General features: G+C 34.6%; 3 protein-coding genes and 1 long non-coding RNA gene across 5 annotated transcripts; 1 reads left to right on the forward strand and 3 right to left on the reverse strand.

Annotated features, from left to right (window-relative positions):
* Window positions 1–1,465: 1,465 nt before the first annotated feature.
* On the reverse strand, window positions 1,466–2,926 carry LOC110803812 (uncharacterized). The gene has a single exon (XM_056834109.1). The coding sequence runs from the start codon at window positions 2,924–2,926 to the stop codon at window positions 1,466–1,468; it is 1,461 nt and encodes a 486-aa protein (XP_056690087.1).
* A 161-nt stretch (window positions 2,927–3,087) lies between these two features.
* LOC130465133 (uncharacterized) lies at window positions 3,088–3,918 on the reverse strand. The gene has a single exon (XM_056834110.1). It carries the CDS (start codon window positions 3,916–3,918, stop codon window positions 3,088–3,090), a length of 831 nt encoding a protein of 276 aa, XP_056690088.1.
* A 6,559-nt stretch (window positions 3,919–10,477) lies between these two features.
* On the reverse strand, window positions 10,478–17,751 carry LOC130471993 (uncharacterized). Of its 2 annotated transcripts, XR_008932224.1 has the most exons (7): window positions 16,968–17,745; window positions 15,744–15,811; window positions 15,097–15,306; window positions 13,629–14,006; window positions 13,182–13,410; window positions 11,797–11,992; window positions 10,478–10,757 (listed from the first exon to the last, which is right to left on the reverse strand). It is a non-coding gene; the product is annotated as an uncharacterized lncRNA (long non-coding RNA). The 2 variants fall into 2 exon arrangements; XR_008932214.1 differs by having other exon boundaries at window positions 13,182–14,006; window positions 16,968–17,751.
* A 4,934-nt stretch (window positions 17,752–22,685) lies between these two features.
* LOC110803816 (thioredoxin H2) lies at window positions 22,686–25,390 on the forward strand. Its single transcript, XM_022009347.2, has 3 exons — window positions 22,686–23,001; window positions 23,092–23,214; window positions 24,955–25,390. The coding sequence occupies exons 1-3, from the start codon at window positions 22,849–22,851 to the stop codon at window positions 25,087–25,089; spliced, it is 411 nt and encodes a 136-aa protein (XP_021865039.1). The 5' UTR covers window positions 22,686–22,848; the 3' UTR covers window positions 25,090–25,390.
* The last annotated feature ends 659 nt before the right edge of the window (window positions 25,391–26,049 follow it).

The raw sequence follows: 26,049 nt of genomic DNA on the forward strand, positions 1-26,049 counted from the left end.
CCAGTAAGTAGTATGTCATCAACATACAATACTAGGAATGCAATTTTACTCCCACTAACTTTCTTGTATACACAAGATTCGTCAAGATTCTTGATGAAGCTAAATGCACTGACTGCTTCATCAAATCGTATGTTCCAACTCCTGGATGCTTGCTTCAATCCATAAATGGATTTCTTAAGCTTGCATACCTTTCCTGCATTCTTTGGATCAACAAATCCCTCCGGTTTTGTCATGAACACAATCTCTTCAAGAATACCATTCAAGAAGGTGGTTTTGACATCCATTTTCCATATTTCATAGTCATGAAATGTAGCAATTGCATGTAAATCTGAACAGACTTAAGCATCTGAACTAGAGAAAAGGTTTCATCGTAGTCAATTCCGTGAACTTGTATGTAACCTTTTGCTACCAATCTAGCTTTATATACATATACATTTCCATCTTTGTCTTTCTTCAATTTGAAGACCCATTTGCTTTTGATAGGTGTAAACCCATCCGGAAAATCAACCAAATCCCAAATTTTATTTTCAGACATGGAGTGTATTTCATATTTCATGGCCTCTAACCATTTTACGGAGTTTAGGCTCTTCATAGCTTGCTTGTAGGACATAGGTGCATCCTTATCCAATATGAGAACTTCTAAATTTTCAGTCAAGAGGACATCAGTCCATCTGTCCAGCTAAACCTTAGTTCATGTGATCTACGAGGGGCAACAACGTCCTGAGGAACTACTCCCATTGCTCTTCCAAAGGCCTTGGAGTATATTCATCTTGAATTGTTTCTAAAGAGTTCTCGATTCGTTGTTCGTCTCGAATCTCTTCAAGGACTATTATTCTCCCACTTGTCAATTTAGAAATGTGATTTCTTTCCAAAAAGACACTATCACGAGCAACAAATACTTTGTTCTTTGACTTGTTGTAGAAGTAATACCCCTTAGTTTCTTTAGGATACCTAACAAAGAAACATTTGTCATATTTTGGTGCTAGCGTGTCCAAAATTAATCGCTTGACATATGCTTCGTAACCCCAAATTTTCAGAAAAGGCAATTTTGGCAGTTTCCCGTTCATAATTCATATGGAGTCTTTTCAACAACTTTTGACGAAGCACGATTCAGTGGCACTGCTGCTGTTTGCAACGCATATCCCAAAATTGTAAAGGAAGTTCAGCTTGACCCATCATTGACCTGACCATATCTAGTAAGGTCTTTTTTCTCTGTTCCGACACTCCATTCCATTGAGGTGTCGTCGGAGCAGTCAATTCAGAAAGAATACCGCATTCTTTCAGATGGTCATCAACCTCGTAGTCAGTGGCGTATCCAGGATTTTGAAACAGGGTAGACACTTTTAAAGGAAATAAAAACTACAAAATTTATTAAAAACCATACAGTAAAAATGACAATTTTATAGTTCAACCCATATAAAATAACTTAGAATAGATGCTATAAAAGTTCTTGTTCTTATCAAAATTACAGTTGTTCTCGCCGAGTCCTCATATTCTGGAAGCGATTCAATATGTCATCGTCACTTATTTGTAGAAATACATCTTTCTCTATATAAGTAACTAGACAATCATTTAGCAATTGATCTCCCATACTATTCCTTAACTTACTCTTGACAATAGTCATTGCAGAGAATGCCCTTTCTACAGTTGCAGTTGCCACGGGAAGAATCAACACCATCTTTATAAGCAAGTAGATAAGACGATATGTCTCATGCTTCGTTGACTCAACAAGTTTCTTGGATAGTTCTCCAATATCTTTCAAACCCTCAAATCTCTCATCTCTTTGCATATCATGAATAAAATTATCAAGTTCATCCTCAAGACAAAGCAAATCAAAACTTGAAAACTCATTAGGATAAAATTCTGCAAGTCTAAGTAACTTTGACTTGTCAAAAGAAGAGAAGGAATTGGCAGGATTTAGACATGTCATACAAAGAAGAAGCTCCATACTTACTTCGTCAAACTGATGATTAAGTTCTTGAAGTTGTAGATCAATAATTGCCAAAAATACCTGAACTCGGAAATGATAAAGATTTGTAACGTGTTGTTGATTTCCGCGTTTTTTTCTTCCCAAATGAGCATACTCTTCATCCATATTAGGAACACTTATGCCTCTTTTATCACAAAAGGAGATCACTGAAGTCAAAAGAGATTCCCATCCATCTTCTCTCATTTGTTGCAATCGTTCTTTAGTCAATTTTACAAGTGATACTGCATTAACAATGTCTTGATCTTTTTTTTGCAGCGCAATATTCAATTGATTTGCCACCCCAAATATCGTCTTCATCAAATGTACCATGAAAATAAAGTCGAATGACATAAGTGCATCACCAACACGATCAGCTTTTGCACGATCATCCGAATTAGGGGGATTTTCAAAAATCATGTCTAGTACCTCACATATCGCCGGATGCAGGACAATTACATTCAACAATAACTTATAATGAGATCCCCAACGAGTATCACCCGGTCTTCCCAATCCAAGTTGTTGATTCAAACCTTTCCCACTTACAATTTCACCATCTTCAAATGCTTTTGGAACTAATTGAGTTTGAGATTCATTAAGCATTTCTTGACGCTTACAAGACCCTCCAACAACATTCAACATAGTAGATAGAAGTTCAAATAACCAACCACAATCAACTTTCTTTTTGGAAACTGCAACAAGTGTTAGCTGGAGTTGATGTGCAAAACAATGAATGTAATATGCAGATTTTGTTTCATTCATAATCAAAGTTTTAAGGCCATTGGAGTCTCCCTTCATATTGCTAGCCCCATCATAACCTTGCCCTCTAATTTTTGTTGGACTTAGTGCATACTCAACAAGTATAGAATAAATTGCATCCCGAAGAGATAGTGCAGTAGTATCCTTAACATGAACAACACAAATAAATCTTTCCACAACTGCTCCTTTTTTTATCGACATAACGCAGACAAAATGCCATTTGCTCTTTACATGACACATCACGAGATTCATCAACCAACATTCCAAAGTAATCATCACCTAACTCCTCCATAATTACTCTAATTGTTTCTTTGGAGCAAGAATTAGCAAGGTCTTTTTGAATCAAAGGAGAAATCATTTGATTATTTCCCGGTGCATTTTTCAAAACAACTTTTCCTTTTAGCATACCATTTTAAAAGTTCACGAAAATTTCTCCGATTAAAAGAATTTTCACTCTCATCATGACCACGAATCTCCATACCTTGAAGTAAAAGGTATCTCAAACAGTCAAGTGAAGCAATCAAACATGTTCGGTAATCCTTTCTAGCTTGCGGAGTTACTGGAGATAAAACATTTTGAATAGATGCTTGTGGATCAATTAAAGCATTGTATTTCTCCATACACTTATTATGAACACTATTAATAGTACCAACATGCTTAGAAAAAGCACGTGGTCTATTCCAACCTTGAAAACCTTTTGTAACAAAAGCATCATGTCCATCGCCATCCACAACACCTATATCATCTCTAAACAGATAACAAACAAAGCAAAATGCAGCTTCTTTTGCAATACTATACTCAAGCCAAGTTTTGTAAGCATCATACCAGTCAGGATTAAAACGACGCATTCCACCTCTAACAAATCTTTGTTGAAAGTTATGATCACGTGGCTGAATAACTTTTCTTTGAATATATGCTCTTCGAACTGCATCTTGATCATCAGGATGATAATCGGTAATTCTTTTCCTTTGTCCAGGATCATATGAGATAGAGTTGATATCAAATTGATTTACTCTTTCTCTAGTTGGAGCAGTTGTATATGGAGCAGAAGGAGAAGCTTCATTCTCATTTTGATTTTGAGGAGCAATTGGAGATGTTGTGCTATCCTCTTGTGTTCTTTTTTTTTTTTTTAAATATGCATCTAATGTACTTTTTCCCTTGTTCTTCTTTTTTGATGTGTTATGGTCACTCATCTGTAATTTTAATCGGTTTCGAGTTTTGAACCTTGCATAATTAACAGAATAAAAAAACAAAGTTAACAATATGTCTAAAGTTATTCGACTTTGTATATATGTCTATATATAATTCTATATAGTAAACTATAATTATAAGTGTACAACAATAAAAGTATGAACTAAATTAATTTAATTACTAATTCTCTTTCTGTCACAAATCAATACGGAGCACGGTGTACAATGTTGACATAAAATTATAAAATTTTAACAATCTAACTGTTCACTGTATTTTATAAATTTTAAGATTTTAAACATTATATTAAATTATCAAGATAAATGTCTATAAACTATAGAATTAGAGTATTATAATATAAACAAGTAATAACAAATCTTTAAAATAAACGACTACCGAACACGGAGTAGAAATTAAAATCAGATGAGATATTGAGAGTTATACCTATACGGCTATATTGCGCTTGTGTGACCGTTGGATTGTCGTCTACGGGAGTAGAATCTACTAATCTACTAAGTAATTAATACGGAGTACGAGTACCTCTGCAAGACTGCAAGTCTGCAATTCTGTATCAATATTTCTGCAAAAGTAATGCGGCTAATTGGCTAAACAATGACAATGCCGTTCTTTTTGTCAAAAAGAGGGTATTAAACCCTTAAAATAAGAAGGAAATCCTGAAAAAGTTTTTTAAAAAAAGCTGTATTTACTTTTTCCTAATTTACTTGATGTGGTCCCAGTTTTTAAAGGAGGATCTTTTATTCTATTTCCCAATCTCACGTGTGAGTCTTTGCAACCAATTATGTACTTTTTTTTTTTTTTTACTCAGCCTAATAAACCGATTTTTTAATAAAAAAATTGGGTAGACATTTGCCTACCCAATGTGCATAGTGGGTCCGCCTCTGCTCGTAGTTAAGATATTCTCCTCCTCGATCTGATCTCAGAGCTTTGATTTTCTTGCCAAGCTGATTCTCTACTTCATTTTGAAATTCTCAGAAATCTCAAATGATTTAGACTTGTGTTTCATTATGTAGATATAACCATATCTACTGAAATCGTTCGTAAACGTTATGAAGTAACTGAAATCACCTCTAGATTTCGAACTCATAGGCCTATGTATCCATATGTATTAGCCCTAGTAGTTCGCTTGCTCTTTCTCCCAATTTTGAGAAAGGTTGCTTTGTTATTTTTCCAAGTAAACATGATCCACATTGATCAATTTTCTCTAAGTCGAATGATTCTAGAATTCCCTTCTTTTGAAGTCCTTCCATGCGCTTTATATTTATATGGCCTAATTGAAAATACCACAAATATGTGAGATCTGAATCACAAGTTTTAGCCTTTTTGGTATTTATGTTAAATATTTGTTTGTTCGTATCAAGCACATATAGACCATTTTCTTGTTGTGCAGAACCATAAAACATGTCATTCAAGGAAAAAGAGAAACTATTGTCTTTAAATTGAATACTAAAACCTTTAGAATCCAAACTTGAAACATAAATAATGTTTTTGGTGATACTAGAAATATAGTAACCGTTTTCTAGTTCCAATACAAAACCACTAGGCAAATATATAAAATAAGATCCTATGGCTAATGCCATAATCCATGCTCCGTTTCCCACGCGTAGATCCATCTCGCCTTTATCATACCTTCTAGTTCTCCTTAGTCCCTGTGAATTGGAACATACGTGTGAGCCACAACCAATATCTAATACCCAAGAAGTAGAATTAGAAAGATCACAATGTATAATATACATACCTGAAAGAGAAGCAACGTTTTCTTCCTTCTCTTTTTCCTTTTTCTTAGGGAAATCTCTCTTGTAATGACCAATTTCATCACAATAGAAGCATTGTGCCGTAGAAGGAGAAGTATTTCTCTTCATCTGCTCTTGGAAGGCGCCCCTTTCCCTCCTGGAGTGGATGAAGACGCAACCTTGCCTTTCTTCCCCTTACTCACTTTCTTGAATTTTGTGCACTTCACATTCAATGGTTCATACTTAAGATTTTCAAGGAAAAGTTCGTATATTTCAAGCATTTCCAATATTTCACTAAATGTGCTCTCTTTCTGATTAAAGAGATAGTGCATCTTGAATCTCTCATAGTCCTTATGAAGAGAGTTTAGCATAAAATCTATAGCTATTGGCTCTTTGATGGAAACACCAAGTGTTTAAATGCAATTGAACAGTCCAAACATCGTGTTCACATGATTCCGAATTGGCATATTCTTATCCCTCTTAGCCTTAATAATGCAATTTTGTGTCTCATGAATTTCATCCTCCAGGCATGAATCTTGTGAGGTAATGAGCCTTATATTGCTCATTGAACTAGCCAATTCATCAACCTTACTTCCAACTGCTTGGCCATTGGGTTGATACCTCACACGACATCTATCTCTTAGATGCCTTAGGAGTAAATAAGCTAGGCTCATAAATAATGAACCTTTCTCTCTAATCTTCAGGGATAGAGTTTAGGATAAGTTCCCAGACAAGACACTTATGAAAGGCCCAACTTCTGTGCCTTTCTGGAGTCATATCCTTCGCATAATAGCTAGGGAAAGGTTGTTTGACAACATAGTCCATGTCGCTAGCTTTCAAAACTTTGATAAGTTTCCTTTCCTATTCAAGAAAGTTAGTCAAGTTCAACTCGACATCCAAACTTTTTGATCATTTGATTGTATTACTAGACATTCTACAATTGAAAAGAATTTGCGATAAATAACCATTCCTAATCTTTTAATAACTTTGAAATAAAAGCAAACATGCGATCATTAAAGCTATAAAATATTTCATTCATGCGTACAAAACATGGTCCATAATTGAATGCAGCGAATCCAAGCCCCTAAAGTTCTCTAAGTATTAAGCATATTTTGGCTTGTCTTAATCTTTTTAAGATTTTAGGTAAGCAAAAACCAATTGCTAGTAATATCCAAACTACTCTTGGTTAATAAATTAATGTCATGATTTATTCCATTGCCACAACATATGCCAATATTGTTTGAGTTATAACCACAATCAACGTGTTCATTTCGGATACATTACCATCTAGGAATACTAAAATAGCACCTTACTTTGGCGGAAACCTACTATCTTAGGTTCGAAAATCTTTGTAAGTGCTTGATTTGGAATGCAATTATTTAACTCAATATTCTTTAGACCTAGTTGTTTCTATGTTGGTTTGATTATTTAGTGAACTAATTCCTTAATCAAAACATACAAACAACATACACATGCATAATATAGATATACTAATATACGAATATATAAAAGCATATGTAAATTTGGTGAACTAGTATGGCCCCAAAATGCTAGCTTCACCTTGTTAGCTTGGCACCGTCTTGAAAACCATTCAAAATGCTAATTTATTATTTTAAATAAGCTACCTAGAAGTACTTGAATTAATAATCTAATTATTACAACAAAAATTCATGGTACGCAGACCATATTTAAAAACTTTACATTCGAAGATAAAACGGTACGGATGCCATATTTAAGTATCCTAGTTGGGGCATATTAGTCATCTGCATAACCTGCAATACATAATAATATAATATGCATTCACCCTTCGTTTCCTAAAAAAAATATCCCAAGTAAGCTTACACATAATTACATGATTAATTAATTAAAACCATGTTCATGTAAAGGCGCCCTAAAATATTAATCAAGTCCAAATCATTATTCCTTAATTATATTTTAATCAAATATTTATTTAATTAAAAATGAATTTCCTACAAAAAAATAATTAAAATAATTAATTTCAAGAACTTCATTGAAAGGCTCCCACTTAAACCAATACCACATGAACTTTTAATTTTAAATATTTAAAATCATGGCCCGGCCAAAGTTAAGTAAAATTAAAATATCGAAAAATTCAACTGTTAGTCCCTACGTGCAAAATTAAGCCGAAAGCCCAAAAGTTGGGCCTTGAATTAAATCCGAAGCAAAAACACACAAATCAATGCAACGTGGGCTTGGCTTGTGCTCAGCCCACCGATGACCAGTGCATTGTTCCCAACGCAGGCCGCAAGGCTCATGCCTCGCACAACACAACAACGCACATGCAGGCTATAACGCACTCGTGCACGAGCAGTTGCTCGTTGCTGCTCCTCGCTTCGCCCAGCAGTGCGCGATGGCTTGCTTCGCTTGGCTTGCCGCGTCGCTGCTTGGCACACAACGCCAGGCCCCTAGCTCGAAGGCTTCGCACCGCGTGAAGCCTGCAAGCAGGGCGTTCCCGCGTGCTGCACCTAGCTAGCTGCCCCTTGTCTCGATGCATACGCGCGCCACAACCATGGCACGAGGCCATGTTGTGTGCACTGCACACACACGAACATCATCCATCGCCCTCGTGCGAGTGGATTGCTCGTCCAATTGAACATCGAAAACCAATTCAATGTTACGAAACAAATTTTACACGATTTAATTTTTTCATAATTTCAACAATTCAAATTCTTTTTAATTACGAAATATAATTAAAGTGGGTGATTTATTAAAATTTCAAACAATCCAATTTATGAAATTTATAAATCTAGGCTAACGATTATTTAAATTTAACGAAAGATTATTATCAACAAAAATTTTAATACTTTAGATAAACCAATCCAAACATTTATATCGTTGTAAACATTTAAATTTCAGATTTTTATCAAATTTGGTTTAGGTGATCGATTAAAATTAACGAATCTAATCAAAATTTTGGTCCTTGAATTTAAAATGAGCTATTTAAATATGAAAACATATTCCCCTAGCCTCCTTAACAAATTTTCAGATCTAACCAATTAATAAAATTAATTTTCGATCATAAAAATCATTAATTTAGGGTTTTCGGAATTAGGGTTTAAAATTTAAATTTATGATTGAAATAAATTTTAAATCTTCATAATAATTATTAACATTCAGTAGGACTAGTTTCAATTAATTATAAGTCGAGTAGCAATTATAATTAATTTTTAAAGCCGTAATTATTCACGTTTTAATTGATTAAACACGGAAAACACCCAAAAACTCATACTTCGGAGCTGAAGTTCGTAAATCTGGGTTCATGTGTTCAACTTAGAACGTCGATTACGATCAATTTGGACTCAGAAAAAATCGAAAATTTGACACTTTTCGAAAACAACAGTTTTTTCACGATTCATCCAATAATCCGAAAAAAAAATTGACAAGTACAAAAAAATTGACAGAAAATTCGACCAATATAAAAACATGAATTTAATGTTAAAATATACTTTAGATACATGAAGTTCTGATACCACTGTTGGGATTTACAGTTAATCTGATTAACAAAGCGGAAACAATCCCTATGTAAGGATCCATGAAGATTAAGCATTACTTACGTTTGATGCATGTACTCCCCTTTAAAATACTAACACGGACGAAAACTCCACTTGTAGTTTCTCTACAATCGTCCACTGACACGTGCAGATCCGCCTTGAATCCGATAGATTAGATCATCAATCAAGGTTGTAGGTTTTTGGAAAAAACACAGTTTGGAGGCACCTAGAGAATTACGGTTCTCTAGGTGTCTAAGGTTGAGTTTGTAATCAATTGTGTGGGTAAACATAGGTATTAGGTTATTAAAATAACCTATGAAGCATATTAGACCAACCGACCAAAAGGCACAAGGCCTTGTTACTGGCCAGGCTTGCGAGCAAGCCCACACGCGGACAAAACCAAGGCGTTGGGCCATGGAATGCGCTTGTGTGGCTGCTGCTGCTGCTACCCCGCGCACACATACCGTCGTAAGTTCATGGGCATGCATGCTGCTACATTTCCACTACTATGCCTCGCGCCCATGGGCCTTGAGTGATACGTGCCCTCGGCTCGTGGGCTCCTCGTATGCGTCCGATGACCTTTCGGCCAATACTTTATCGTATAGTACTTGACGGTCCAATGTCGTGCGATACAATTATTTGTTTCGCCCAGCTTACAAATATACGCAATATGATATACGATTCTGATCCAACGTCTTATCGTATATTTATGGTTTCTGAACTAATTTCCCCAAAAGCCATTAAATGAATTTCCGATTCATTTAATCCGACGATCTGTTTTATACCATTGGTGTGACCTTGTAGGTTCAGTCAAGAGTAAGTTGTGAGCGTAATAAGGATTAGAACTCACTAATCGGAAACATTGCTCCAGCTACACTACTACAAAACGCGTTGTTTTTCGACGCTTTTTTTCCACATTTTCGACGACGAAGGGCGTCGAGAAATATTTTCTCGACGCTCAGTAGCAGCGTCGAGAATTTGGGCGTAGAGAACTTCTCGACGCTCCTTTTCGTCGAGAATCTCGACGGGTTTTGTTGTCTAAAATTAGATGTTGACGCATCCCTGCGTCGAGATTGTCGACGCTTTTTGTCGTAGTTAATGTATTTTCTCTACGCTATCCTGCGTCCTAAATATTTTTGCGAGTTAAGTATAACATTTTGCGGGAAATAGTTTATGACGATTAAAAGCGTCGAGATTTTTGTTTTCAATTTTTTTTTTTTTTTGCACGAAGCAAATACAGTCTTAAACTTCAAATCATACAAAACTATATAGCTAGCAAAATTGAAATGACGAGATGTCAATAACTTAAAGATATATATACTTATATTAAATTATATAATAATACGTCATAAACATATCATCAAAGTTTACATATGATCCAAACTATTTACCTAGTATACCAAAACACAAGCGCATAACGTCTTCAATGTATATTACAACTCCAATTGACCTATTATTCTAAAATATCATCTTCAAAAGAAAGGCAATTCAAAGCCTATAAATTCAAGAAGATGGGCTTCAATGTTGAAGGAGCTTTGATTCCTTTCTTCAACCACCATAATCTCCAAACGCATCACGGACCTTCAAAAAAAAATTAATAATGGTCAGGAATAGTTTCTCTCACGGTGTAAAAATAAATTAGAAATATATGTCCACTGTAAAGAATGAACAATGACCAGCAACAAATATATGAACTTCATATAATTCATTACTCTGCATAAGTGAGAGGATTGTGTTTATACTTTGTTCTGTACTATAAAGTTCAGTTGAGTTGTGTTGCTCACGTTAGTGACTCTTAATCGTACCTAACTTATTTGTTTTTTGCTTGCTTTTGTTTATAAAGACGACCTGTTAGAGATGACTCGTTAAAATAAGAGCAAGTTAATGTTCCTGCTCTGTATAAAAAAAAACAAAGGGCTTAGTCTAAACTGAAAGAGTTTCAGTTTTAGCTGAGTTTTGACCGACCCCATAATCATCAATCATAACAATCAATCGAGTAGTATTACTAAGCATAAGTTGGACAACAAACATTTCCAAGAATCAACAATAATCAATATATACCAGGTTATATAGCAAGAATTTCCTTTTGTTATGATGTCGCAGAAAAGGGCTTGGTGCTGGTCTCTGCCAGTTTCTTCTTTTGAGTTTTTAGAATTAGCATAAGGCAGGCAGAAGTTCAGTTCAGTTCAGTTTAGTAAAGTTCGTTAGATCTTAACTAATTATAGTTAGTCCATAGATCACAAACTTCACATAATCAGACATAGAAAGCAGTAGAAAATTCCAAGTGAAAGGGTTTAAATAATACCGGAGGGTTTGCCTAAAAGCTTGAACTATAAACACACTAAAAGCTTGAAGTTAAAAGACTAATGATATGTTAAGTGGTTATCGGCAGAAAATCGCCCGGAGGTTGGAATAGAATGTTTGTGCCTAATCACAAATTCAATCTGTGCTTGCAGTCAACGTACACTACAAAACCGAGATAGATTGGAAGCTATTGGTGTTGCAGACACTGATCTGTGTGTCCTATTTGTGTTTATAAGAATGAAAATCATAAACAACTACTCTTTGAGTGAATTTATAGCAAAACTGCTCTAGATAGAGTGTTAGAACAAGTGCATACCTACTGTTCTAGTTAAAATTGTTGCAGAAATACCATCTTAGTAGCTTTGCCTTTTGATAGTAAATTGAGTGAACTTCTGATGTTGATGGAGTGATCCTTATTTAAGAAAGCTTGGTATTTTCCGAACACAAGCCTACAAGTCTTCTCTCTGACACAAGCAGTTTTCTCTTCACTAGATTCTTCTGTTCGTTTGTTCCTTCAATTTGGTGCCCAATGGCGATAATCAATTAGTAAATAACCGGTATAATTAACATCTCAAATCAAAGGCTATTCTAGGATTTTAGAGTGAATGCACCAGATAAAGATACAATGCAGATTTTCAGTTTTGATTTCTTTATACTAATCAACTCCTAGCAGTAATTATTAGTTACTTAAAACAAATAAAACCTAATTTATATGAGCAAGAAAATAATTATCCTAAGAAAAAATACAGGTAGACTACAGAATAACCCAAGGTAAAGAACTACAAACAAGAAGGAACACTAGCTAGATAGTTCATGCACAAGCACTAATGGGAAATATTAAGAGTGTTCACAGCCTCTGCCACTTAAAGTTAATCAACATCCCCAGACCAATGTAGGTAGTGTTTTCGTGTCTTCAGGTAGCTTGAACCTGACCCTGCAGCCCAAACCTGAACCTGACGTTAAAATCTAAATTTGAACTTGATCCTGCAGCCCATATCTGACCCATCAGCCCTGCAACCTCTGTCTTCAAACCCATCAACCCCTAACCCTCCAGTATTCTGTTCAGTTCTGTTTTGTTCTATTTCATAAAGTTCAGTCAAGTTCTATTTCGTAAAGTTCAGTTTTGTGTTACATACATTAATGACTAATACAGTTCAGTCAGTTGTTGCTTGTTAAAGACCCCCAAAAAACTAGAATTTCCACAATAATACTTTTTAAGGCACACCTGGAGATATTATAAGTCATATTACTAAGAAACACCAAGAAATTCAGTAAGTTTCTTTAGTATTCTAAGGTAATGCTAAACAAACCTTGCTAAATTAATCATAACTCTAGGCAAAAATAACATAAAATCACAGCAACGATTTCCAATCAAAACAAATTTACCCAAAAAATCCCAAATTTACCTCAAAACTTATAATAATCCAACATATAACACGAAATTAAACCCATAATAATTGAAAATAAGCAAGTCAGAAACTCAACTGGTAAAAATAATCCCTTATTCAGCCTTAAAATTTAGATTCAAACCCACCTTAACCCTATAGTTTCCATCAAATTATAACTTCTTTCGGTTATTTTTTTCGAAATTTCAATCAGAATCATTATCATCCATAAAAATAAGATATATCAATTATCAACAGATTCACCATAACCAAACAGAAAACATTAAAAATCGATGGAAAAGAACATAGAACATACCTGGTGAAAGTGAGAAAGCTTGTAATCTTCCGCAATTCAGAGAGTACTGTGAGAATTTCGATTTCAATGGAGGGTTGAAGGTACCATGAGAATTTCGAAGGTACCAGACTAAGATCGAGCAACTTATCGACGAGAAGTGTTCGTTTTTCTTTTTCTTTTTTAGGGTTTTGGTGTCTGCGGTTTCCTGTTTAGACATTATAGATAAAGGAGCCATATGTTGCTGTACAACCTGAATTTAATATCAGGGTAGAAAATTAAATGTAAACATCAGGGTCCTAGATTGTTTTGACTAGTTCTTTTTCCTCTACATCAGGCTTACTCTTTTGACTGTTGAACAAGATAATTCATGAACACTACTCAAATGACATGTTCTATTCTGTTATGTTTCGTAAAGTTCAGTTTTATAAAGTTAAACAGAAACTGAAATGAAAGAATTCGGGATCATACCTTCATCCCGAGAGGGGATGTTGTAGGTGTGTATCACTCTACAACCTTGCCCTCTTTGTCCACCAAAAACTTCTCGTAATTCCAGTAGACCAAGTCACCAAAAACCCCCCATCACTGAACTTGAGGAACTGTAAACTATGTCTGTATTTGGACCATTCATGTCCAGTTGTTGCAGTCAGTAGCAGTAGCGGTCATGGTGTCAGTAACTAGGCAAGTATGGTTCTCTAACTATTTTAAGTTGGTGATTTCACTAACGAACCTTATAAAAAATGGGGTATTCAGCTTTGAATCTTGTACACACAAAATTCTTAATCTCGGGAATTGATCCAGGTACTTTGCCTCCAAATTGATTGAGCAAGAATGCTAGAATCTTAAATCCTGCACGTGGAAAACGGTTATCATCTAGATTACTCTGCTAAAAGTACACATGACATCATATAGCACTAATAGATTCATGAGGCTACAAAAAAGAATACTCAGATGATTCTTGGCATTGCCAAAAGGTTTGGGAAAATAAGAACTGAACACAATAATAACTAAAAAGCCCAACTAACCCTGAGTTTTATACTTCTCATACAGTTGTGAGAGTTCCGAATAGTTTTATGATTTCTTGATTCAACTTCTTTCACTTCTCTGATTTCCCTTTCTAGTTGAGGTGTGATATATCTGCCAGATTTCATAGTGTACATAGTCCAATTAATATCATTTTGACAGATACCAGGGTTCTGTTTGATTATCTTGCCTGAGGTCATTACAATTGCATTGATACCTCTAGTGAGATTTCCGTCTAAGGCAGGTTTAGGGTCAGATATATGGAGCCATAGCGTTATATTATTAAATAGAGTAAAACTATGATATTCCTTGTTAATAGCTTTAATCATGTACATAAAAGTACCATCAGGAATTCCATAATGCCCCTAATGAAACCAGAGCATCCTTCGATTTTAAGTACTAGTAGTAAGTGCTAATAGAGTGACAGTTACCTCGGTAATTACTCATAAGATACAGTGGTAAATATGAATTAATGCAGATACAGTGATACACAAATAAATAAGTCAGCCTCGTGTATCAAGGAGTAAGCAAACTGACCCAGATCCTCGTTTGAAATTTGATGAGAAGGCATACGTAAAGAATTGCAAATTTTTATGACGCTGCTATACCCTTCCTACAGTATAGCTTGAAGCGAAGTTTAAATTGTGCTTACAGAGTTATGGTTGTATTAACTGCAACAACAGATGTGTGCAAATCTAGGGTCAGGGTGGTACACTAGGCCAGCATTGTCAAGAAAGTCACCTTGTTCATGTAGGAAACTAAACTACAGAAGATGAAAATACAATTATCCTTAAGCTCAAGTACAATTCATGACAGGAGATTTATTTCACGCAGGAAAAAATTCAAGGAAGGAGTAGACAATGCATAAGTTGAAAATTACTCTGAATGAAAAAAAAACTAAAGAGTAAGGCATTACCTGCAGCTTCCCGTTGCTTCAGCCATTCTTGTCCAACAGCATCATTTTCTGCCGGGTAAGTACACAAGAAAAACCGCTTTACCAGGCTCTATATTTCTTGAGCATTTCACAGAAAATCAGCTACTACGATACCTGAAGATCAACGATTCTTTTCAGTTGATCCTCTTCACCTCCCTCAACTAGTGGCAGGGCATTGACCAAGGCATCAAACTATAAAAGAGCAAGTTAGATAAGAAATGAGTGTTGACACAAGTCCATTGAAAAGCAGAAGAAAAAATAGTTCTGGCAGTGCAACAGGGTAGTTATTGGGGTTGCACAAATCTCAAACTTACAACTACACAAGAATAAAAAGAAAAGTTCGTCATATCTGAAGCTGATCTGAAAAACTACGAGTAAAAAACAGCTCCTTCGATAAATTCAATTAGAATACCATACTCAAGAAAAACACATGAACATCAAAATAATGAGCTTAAAATGGGCACAAATCCATTCATTACAGTTCAAATTTCATCAACCAAAAGGCAATATTTCAGGTTAAGACGATCAATTCTAAACTTGCACATACATTTCACTAATAAACAAAGAAAAATTAATTGAAAAATACACAAAAAAGGGTTGAATAAAAAACAAAAACCCAGAAAAATTACATGCTTGGCAGCCTTAGCAAGAGAAGCACTAGCTGTTTTGGGTTCATCGGCAAAATTGGCAGTAATCGCTGCATTGTAGAATATGCAAGATGCAACATTAATTAGTGAACAATTTCCACTGAGAGACCCACAATTTCATACATAATCACAAATATCTATCCCAATGTTCCTACGATATAGAAGAGGTATACTCAACTGTAAGTTTTGCTTTAAATGGCCTAGATTCATAGTATAGTTAAGCTAAACCACAACAGCACTTTGCCACGTCAAAATACCCCCCCACCCCCACACACACACATAAATAATAAATAACAAATAAAAGAACAAGAAAGACTACTTTAATTTATCTAACTCGATCAAGAAATATAAAGTTAATCTAAATTCAGCAGATGCTCAAACAATCATTATTATCTAGATTTGTGAAATAGAAACAAGTCTAGTACCAAACTCGTGAAAATGGGTATTCGCATTCCCCTCTTAGTCTGCCCAAGTAACCTTTATGCTTATAATGATTAAACCAAACATACATAGTGTGATAACCCATCATGTAACTTTGAAATTTGAACATACTTTGCTATGATCTTAACAAACTCTTATGTTAATAAAAGCTCCCAAAGTGACGCAGGGTCTACTGTTCAAATTCATCAAAAGCAAAGCCTGATATAACTTATAAGCAATTATATTATATGCAATGAAAACCCAGAATTTTGAACACCATTCAATTGCAGCTATACGATCAACTTAGAACATGGAAACCTTAGAAATTTAATCTAATCCATATAATTTGTAGAATCATACATCAGATTATTTTTATTTCCTTTAAATAAAATTAAACGAGCTCAATAAGTTAGAGGGGGAACTAGCAATGTAAGCAAACCCTTTTGTCAAAGAAAAACATTTAATACGTTAAGCAATTTTCAACTAAAAATAACTGCTATAATACAAGTATTCGATCATTCTAATTTCTAACCGAGTCGATATCATGAATCAGATTTGGATATAGCTTTCCTCATCCTATCTGCAGCCTAATTTCATATATTGAAATCCGAAATTTGAACAAACTGTATGCAAATCAATAATCGAAATCTTCCTATCCAAATTTCTTGAGCCGCCAATTAAGCCCAGTGAAAACCTAAACCCCAAATTACACAAATATAGACCTAGACTATTGAAGAATGAAAAAAAAATAGAGATTGATAAATTCAGATGGATAAATTACATTACCTTGAGCAAGACTTGCCTAAAATCAGATGGAAGAAGATGCAAATTCCATTGATATGGTCGGATAATACCTCCAAGTTAAGAGAAAAGTAAAGTTAAAAAAATACGAGATTTGAGAGAGAAACAATTACAACCGGAAGGGAAAACAAATGAGAAGGTGTAAGAGTCTGTAACTCCATTAAGATTTGAGAGTAGATCTGGGATAAAGGGAAGTTTCCTGCAATACTGTACAGTGATTCATTGAAGGAGGCGAGTTAGGTTTGAGAATGAAAAGATTAGTGCGAGCGGCGGATTTTGTTTTTCCTTGATGTCGCGGGCAGTACAGAAGAGACCACGTGCAGATCATGTGAGTTTTTACTTATTTCTCGACGGTTTTACAAGTCGAGGGATGCTTTAGACGCGGAAAACCGTCGACAAACCACGGAACCTAAAATTTCACTCCAGCGGTTACCCGCGGCGTCGAGGCAATATCGTCGAGATTCCACGCCTTTTGTAGTAGTGCTAGCTGTTCCGATCACTTGATCTTACTAAATTAATTATTCGTAATTATTTTGAACCTTGGTATTAGACTAATGCACCTTGGGTGAATGACACATTTCCCTCAATATCATGTAACACTTTATGTAATTGATTTCTATACAAATGAATTTCACCTCTGTGATCTGAAGTATAACATCGTCGGGACAAACAAACTTGCCAAACAAGTGGAGCGAGATCAAGAGAATCAATGGAGCAGAAATTGGATTCTGAAATAACAAATTTAACCTAAATAATTAGCAAAAATATTACTAACACAACCTTCAGATTATATAAACTACTTGAAATTCAATAAAGACCAAAATCGAAACCCTAAACTAAAAAACCATACCTTAAAATCAACAAAATTTTCATAATCAAAGAGGAAAATAAGTACGTAGCGAAATTAACCTGGATTTCATGTTTGATTAAGTTTTTCCAGAATTACATTATTACGTATAGAACAACAAATATTTGACAGAAAATGGAAAAAACGAAGATTGAGAAAGAAACAAGAGCAAAGAACAAATAGAAAAGAGCGACATAATTGTTGCAAAGAACAAAAACAAGAACAATCACACGTGCTAGCCTATATTAAATTGACTAATTTGCATATCCACGATAAAATTAGTGAAATCATGTCCATTTAAAAATTTTACATGTTGAAATACTTGGACAGTTGGTAAACGAGGCTTACAAAGTCAAGTGTTATTGTTACTTTTTTTTTAAGTACTAGAAAACTTATCACCAGTCGTTAACAGTAGGATCTGGTAGATCATTTCTCAAAAGAACTGTAAATGGACCGAAACGCGGTATGAAGAAGCAATAAATTGTACTCCTTATATATTATGTAACAAGTCCAAAACTTAGGCAGTATATACCACTTCAAATTTGAGATCTTAGTCTCCTAATCTATTTGATCCTACATGGAAGGTTATCAACAATTTATCAAAATTGCTGAAAGTCAAATCTTGAAAACCTTCCAACATTCTTCTTAGAATTAACAGGGAGCAAAATATAAATAGTTAGTACTACAATAGGAACAAAAAGATTCAAGTCAAGAGGGTAAATTAGAATATAAGCGATATAACTAAGTCCAACGAGCTCAATAAGCTCAGGATCAGGCATTCTCATTGCCTCTGGAATCAAGTTTATAAACAAGGTTCAAGTTTACATTCTTGGTCACACCTTTAGAACGAGATCTACTTCTCTTTAAATACCAACACCATTTTTGTCCACCATTGCGATGAGAAAGAAAATTCAGTGTCAACCAATGTACGAAGTATAATTAAGAAGTGGAAAACACAATTTACAAGGAATGAGATTTGACAGATAAGATAAGTCATAAAACTCATCTAATTTACTGTCAATAGTACAATATTAGTCGTCTAGATCCGGATTATAAAAAAGGATAGCCAATACATGAAGGTAAATATATTTAGGGAAAAAAGGTTTATATTCCCAAGTATATAAGAATAGTGAAGTCAATGAAATTCAAACAAGGTATATGAATCTCATCACAAAAATAGCGAGGTCAATGAAATTCAAAGAAGATATATGAATCTCATCACAAATATAGCAAGGAAAGAAATGGAGAAACTATCAAAAGATATTCCCAGTTCACTTAAACCGGAAGACCAAGAGAACCAACCAAATCAAATATCCTCAATTACTCCAACCGCAAAAAGAATCACTACGACCTCCTAAATAATTTAGTACTATAATGAATAATAAGTGAAACGCATTAAAGTAGCACCATTCATCATCATAACATTATCCAATCAAATGGTCACACGCCTAATATAATTGTTTCCTTTTAAAGGCAAGGAAACCCACCATTTACAAGATCATAGAAATCCCTGCAACCTACTACGAATAATATGTCCAACCTGCTTGCCCAAATTGAGATGGAAAATTTGCCACTCATTGCTCCTATTAGCTTGAGTATTGGTCAATAATAAAAGATAGGCTGAAGAAACAATATGCGGCATCCTACGTAACACAAATCGAATTACACGTCCACCCAATGCAAGGAATCAAACACTCGTAGCAACAACATAAAAAACATACGGAGTACGCAACATAAATAACTCATTTTTTAGAAAGTTGCGAATAAAACAAATAACAAAATGATGTTGCAACAATAAGATAATTAGGAAGGACTTACCTGGAACATGCGAAAAATTGATGAACATATAATGAAGAATTGATGCGTCGTGGGATACCACTTTCCTTAAACACGATTCCGCACTACCTCCTGGTGCAGTAGAACAAAAGCGGTCACCCTCCAGGATTAACACAGCTCCGAATTTGTGTGCACTTACAAACCCAAATGGAGTCAGAATATATGCCCAAAACCAGAGCAATTTGAGAGAGGGAAGAATGTGTTTGATTTTTTCTGAAACTCTGTACGTATATTGTGTTTGTGTATTTCAGTCCCTTATGGATGAAAAGAAAATTGATTAATATAATCATGAACTCTTTGAACTCCAACGGTAAAAAACGGTTAAAGAAATTAATTGAGAATAATGCATATTAAGGCCCTAATTAAGCCAATAGAATAATGCACATTTAAGGCCTTAATTAATCTAATGGTTACATAATCAATAGATTCTTGTAACAATGATTTAGCCAAATAGGTACCAAAATGAATAGGTAGACCCACAACCCACCCGCGTATACCAAAACCCGAGCCCAAACCGGCCAACCTACATGCGCATGTGAGTATGTCCACCAAGACTCCCTACTGCTTTCTTAAACAAGAAGTATACTCATACCCAACTTGTAAATAAATGAGTTGTTTGATATTCTACCAATGAGGGACATTTCTCACTTTACACTTTTCACTCTTTTCTTTTGCATTTCCCAACAAGAACTTCTAACATAACCTACTATCATAATTATTCTCTAGCAAGTAATTATGAATTACTAATTTAACATAATATTCTCCACAATATTTCCTATTTATATTTAATAATTGTCGGAAATGTCTTAGGACATAATTCCTTCAAGTTCATGTTCGAACATGAACCTCCAACAAGTATCATGTTGGAGGAGAATTCACAACATGATTAGGCACCAAATTCAGTCAAGTGAGGGGGAACTCTACAATAAGCACGTACACCACTCAATATTAATTAAAACATGTTTATATTATTTAACAAATTATTCAAAATTCAATTTTATCCTATTTAGAACTCTGGAAATCTAATAATGAAAGTTGTTCGGAAAGAAACATTCATTGAATTCAATCAAACATTGGGTAGGCAGCAAGTACAATAACATTAGACCAACATGAAAAACATACCCATGTTAAACCTTGATATTTCCTTCTTATCGAAATATCAAAATTAAAAAGACCCAGATCATAAAAAGACACTTCCAACAAATTTGGTATACTTGCGAGAAGAAGAAAAAATCAATTTAATCAAAAAAATTGTATAATTATATTTGAATAAATATTTTACAACTATTCTCCTATCTTATTTGTTATGAATTCTAGAGTTATTAGAATTCTTGTAACATAATGTAACCTAAGAATTGAACTAAGACCTGATGTAGGAAATTGATGTAAGAATTAATGTTGTCCATTATGACTTCTCAAAATCTTAATTTGTTTATCAAAATTGAGTTTTTACCATTGCATAAAATTCACGAATTAAATTTCCAACCTCATATTTTCCACACATCAAAAATACCCACGTAGCACGGGAAAAATCATCAACAATAGTGAGGAAAAAACGTGCATCGCAACTAGAAAGCACCTTATTAGGTCCCCAAATATCACAATGGATTAACTCAAAAATACCAGATGCTTTATTCAAACTTAACGGAAAAGAGTTTCGGGGTTGTTTGCCCATAAAACAAATCGGACAATTTAAATCACAACCATTAGGCCTTTTACCACTAACTACCCCAGGTAAAGAAGAAATAACTTTCATAGAAGGATGGCCTAAACGTCTATGCCATAGCATACTTGCATCTGAAACAACCACTTTATTTGCTTGCGGACGATCACGTGCACAAATTGTTATGAATTCTAGAGTTACTAGAATTCATAACATTATTCAAGATCATATAACCCATGAATTTTAAATTACACATAAAAATAAAAATTGAAGCACCTCAAATGAAGAACACCATCCGAGTCTTCTCCTTTCTGTGCTATATCGAGGCTGTCTATTTATATTGAAGAATACTCCGTAGTGGGAAACAAACTATCTTTGATTCTATGAATTCTTTCACGAATAAATTCAAAATCAAAATCAAAATCAATCACCATAAATCATAATAGTAAGTACCTACAACAAAATTAGCAAACTCAAATTGAAGTACCAAAACAATATAAAAAACTAACCTTAGATCTGAAAAACAAGTCAAATTAGATAATTTCGATTCAACCTTAAGTAATTTGTTAACCTAACAAAATCAAGTACAACAATCGAAAAAATCGGCTTTTTTATAGGGTGAATATGGCAAATGAACCCCATTACTTAGGTCTCATGTGCAAATTAGTCCCTTAACTTTCGACTGTAGCAAATCAACCCCACGATCATTTTGTAATGTGCAATTCACTCTAATTGTTAATTTTTCACACAAATGCCATCGGAAAGTATAAAATTTTTGCCGGACAAATTGACAATTGGAGATTCATCAACAAAATAACGAAATTTGTTATTGAGAAAGTGGTTTAAGAAATGTAGCAAGTCTCCCCAGTTGCAAGTTGCAACACATGTAGTCGTTTGCCGCTCCCACAAGGCAAAGATTTAGTGACTGCCTTCTTTGATGCGGCCAATGTATCATTTTGTCTCCCCTCTTCCATTTGTTTACAAATTTTTTGGTAATTCTCCGACGATTTGACCGAGTCTACTAAATTGATGATTGAATTTTGCCGTATTAATGTTTGAGTTTGAATCTGTACCAAATCCTTTCTCAAAATCTCGCTATGCTAGTACAATGATTCTATTCCGGTGAAAATTATATACTTTCCGGTGAAATTTGGTCGGCAAACTAACAATTAGTGTTAATTGCACACTACAAAATAGTTGTGGGATTGATTTGTTACAATTTAAAGTCAAGGAGCTAGTTTGCACACGAGACATAAGTTACGGGGCTAATTTGCCACATTCTACTTTTTTTAATAGAGGTAAACAAACGATGATGCATTATTAGTTGTTGAACGGTTGTAATCATTTTACTAGATTAAACTAAAATAACAAACGACTTTGAATATATTCCCAAAAAGCATTAAAAAAAATAGAATACATTCTTATACTTCCTTGTGTGCGACTGCGCAATTGTTCATCCGTCAAAGCTTAAACAAACCAAATTACAGAAAGAGAAGCCCTCAAAGCTACTGAGAGAGAGAATGGGAGCAATACTGTCATCATTATTTGGCACCGGTGAGGCATATGCGGCGGAAGGCCCGGCGGAGGGTTCGTCGGAATCTCGCGTACTCACTTTCCACTCAGCCAATCGCTGGCAGCTGCACTACAATTCCTTGAAAGATTCCAACCAATTGGTTCGACAATTCTTTTCTCTAACCCTAATTTCTTCAATTTTTCAGTATTGAATGTTTAAAAAATTTGATCGGCGATTTGGAAAATTGCAGTTGGTTGTGGATTTTGCGGCGTCCTGGTGTGGGCCCTGCAAAGTCATTGAGCCGGCGGTGAAGGCCATTGCTAATAAGTTTCCCAGTGTCGAATTCGCCAAAATCGACGTCGATGAACTGCCGGTAATCACCTATTGTTCAACCTTTCTTCATCGTTTTTTTTTTTTTGTCAAATGCGATTTTGTGTGAATTTATTTACCTGTGACGTGTAATTAGTTTTACGATTAAGAGCTAAAGTCTGAGTGTGATGAGAAATGGTTGCGTTCAACTTTCCGGAACAGTCCAGAATTATGTTAGCAATTAGCAGCCTCCTTTAGGAAATGAAACAATGGAATCGTAATGGACTCTATGTCTACTTTTATATGGATTGTTAGACTTCGAATTTCCATGTATGCATTTTCAGTAGCAGTAGCAGTACCAGACGATTTTGTGAGTGGCAGTGGAAATTAACCCAGAGAAACAAATGTTTGTTACTTGAAATGCATTGTGTTCGACATTCATAAACTATTAAACTGCACCTAAATATTATAGGTACAAATAATTGAATATGCTCTAAATTCATTGTGCTTCCTTGCATTTAAAGGACCAAGGATGTACCAATGATGTCTTGGCCTAGCGGTTAAGACTTATTAATTGGTCACAAGTTCAAATCCCTCTTCCCCCATTTATGACTTGTAATACATTATGGCTCATTCGCACCAAAAAGGACTGACAATGTAAGAGATTGTTTTGTGGAAGGATGAGCCTAATTGGTTCATAGAAATCCGAGTTATTTCTAGATACATCATCTTTTCAACCTTTCACCTCCTCAGTGCTAGTTGCGGGATCATGTTGTTGTAGTAGTCAAAGTATGTATGCTGGTTAACTAAATCATTTTTTAGGAGTATGTCTCCTGCATAAACTTTCTAAGGATTCAAACTTTCAATTATTCTTGTAGCATATCAGAAGCTTAGTTTGAAGTGTTGCTTCTGTGAATTGTAAGTGATGATGGCATAAAGGAAATTGCATGTTTCTTGTTTGTGCAAACACACAATTCCATTGAGTTGAAAGGGACAGTTAATTAAACTAAATTATCAATTCATATTGTCCTGTTGCGTTGAATTGTATGTACGTGATCTTCATGGAATATGCTGTATTTTTGCAACTGAATGCTGACATGTTCCTGAAATAAAAGTTCGACTTGGATATACGTCTAACTCAGTTGTCCAATGTCTGAGTATGCTGTTGTGGATGAGTGTGAAACTTTTGTGCTTCCTTTGACAAATTACTTGTTTTTGGAATCTGGATCATTGTTGAATAGTACTCCTTGCATTCAGAATTATCTGTCACATCATCTTAACCACTCAAAATTAGGATATAGTATTGTTTTACAAAAAGATATTTTATAGTTGGGGTATTTCTATTCTATTCCCATAATTTAGTCAAGCTGGTGGCGTATTTGAAAATCTAATTATAACCCATTCGTATATCAAGGAGTGTTATGTTTTTCAATTCTGGATAGAGGGGGTAATATTTACATTATCGCTTGAGAAAGAGAATTTGGGGAATATACAGTTATGAGAAATGAATGAAATTGATGGTAAGAAAAGAAGATTTTACCTTCCAGTTCGCTGCATCTTACACCTGGTAATGGCTTGGTAATGCATAGCATAGTGTCTACTTCATTTTGATTTAGCACCGTTGTAGAACGTTTACAATTTGCCAAAAATGAAACTGGAGGGATGCATGACCATTGTAATTGTGGAGATTTCGTGGACTTAAAGATTAACAAATGGGAATAACAATTTATAGTGAGTTATTCTCATGTTTTTCTTAATTGCAAAAGTGGTACTGAAGTCCAAAGTTTCTTTAAATGCACAATAGGACGTGGCGCGAGAATTTGAGGTGCAAGCAATGCCGACATTCATCTTTATTAAACAGGGAAAGGTGGTGGACAAGGTGGTTGGTGCCAAAAAGGATGAACTTGAGAAGAAGATTGCAAATTACACATCATCGTAATCAATATCCTACTTTGGAGTAACAGGCAGTAGAAGCTGCCCCTAAGGCAATGTTCTTTGAATTGTGGCAAGATTATTATCTCTAGTTTGATGAAGACGTTGTTTATGAGCTTTTGTTATGCACATCTTGTCTATACGTTTACATCCTTGATATCGCAGCATGTTATTGATTATGCAACTGCTGTCTGTATGATAACAATGGCTGATATATTCTGTCATACTCTCTTCTTCATCTTCCTGTTATGCTCGAATCTTTATTCATTTTGAACTTTACCTCGCACCAATGTGATGGATTTGATTAATTTGCTCGTCTTCTATGTGCTTGCCATTTTAGATGTGTTTGCATTTAATCATTCATGGGCCAGCTAGGAAATTTTGTTGGAGAAGGTTAAGGATAGCGCAAATTTTTGGCTATACCCGGGTACAACCAAAGTTGGCTGTACCCCATCCAAAACGATGTCGTTTTGTCTTGTTTAAAATGAACATTAATATACTGGTACAAAAATGAACATTTATTTATTTATTTGGAATGAATATTTACTATTTTGAAAATGAACATTTATTTATTTATTTGGAAATAAACTACAAAAATGAACATTTACTATTTCGGAAATGAACATTTATTTATTTATTTGGAATGAACATTTACTATTTTGGAAATGAACATTTATTTATTTATTTGGGAATAAACAACATAGGCGCTTGTAAAAACATAAAAGACCAATGAAGTGAACAATTTCATTATGAACATTAACCATATATTTATTGTGAACAAACAAATAAACAAGAAAGAACAAATAATTCAACAAAAAAGAACAAACAATATAAAAAAGAACATAAAATTCTAGAAAAAAGAACAACCAATACAAAAATTATGAATAATTTTATGATGAATTTTAAAGCCAGCATGAAATAACAACACAAATTCTTATTTACAATGGGTGTACGATAAATATTGTAC

This window comes from Spinacia oleracea, chromosome 1 (assembly GCF_020520425.1).
Source record: "Spinacia oleracea cultivar Varoflay chromosome 1, BTI_SOV_V1, whole genome shotgun sequence".
Taxonomy (NCBI): domain Eukaryota; kingdom Viridiplantae; phylum Streptophyta; class Magnoliopsida; order Caryophyllales; family Amaranthaceae; genus Spinacia; species Spinacia oleracea.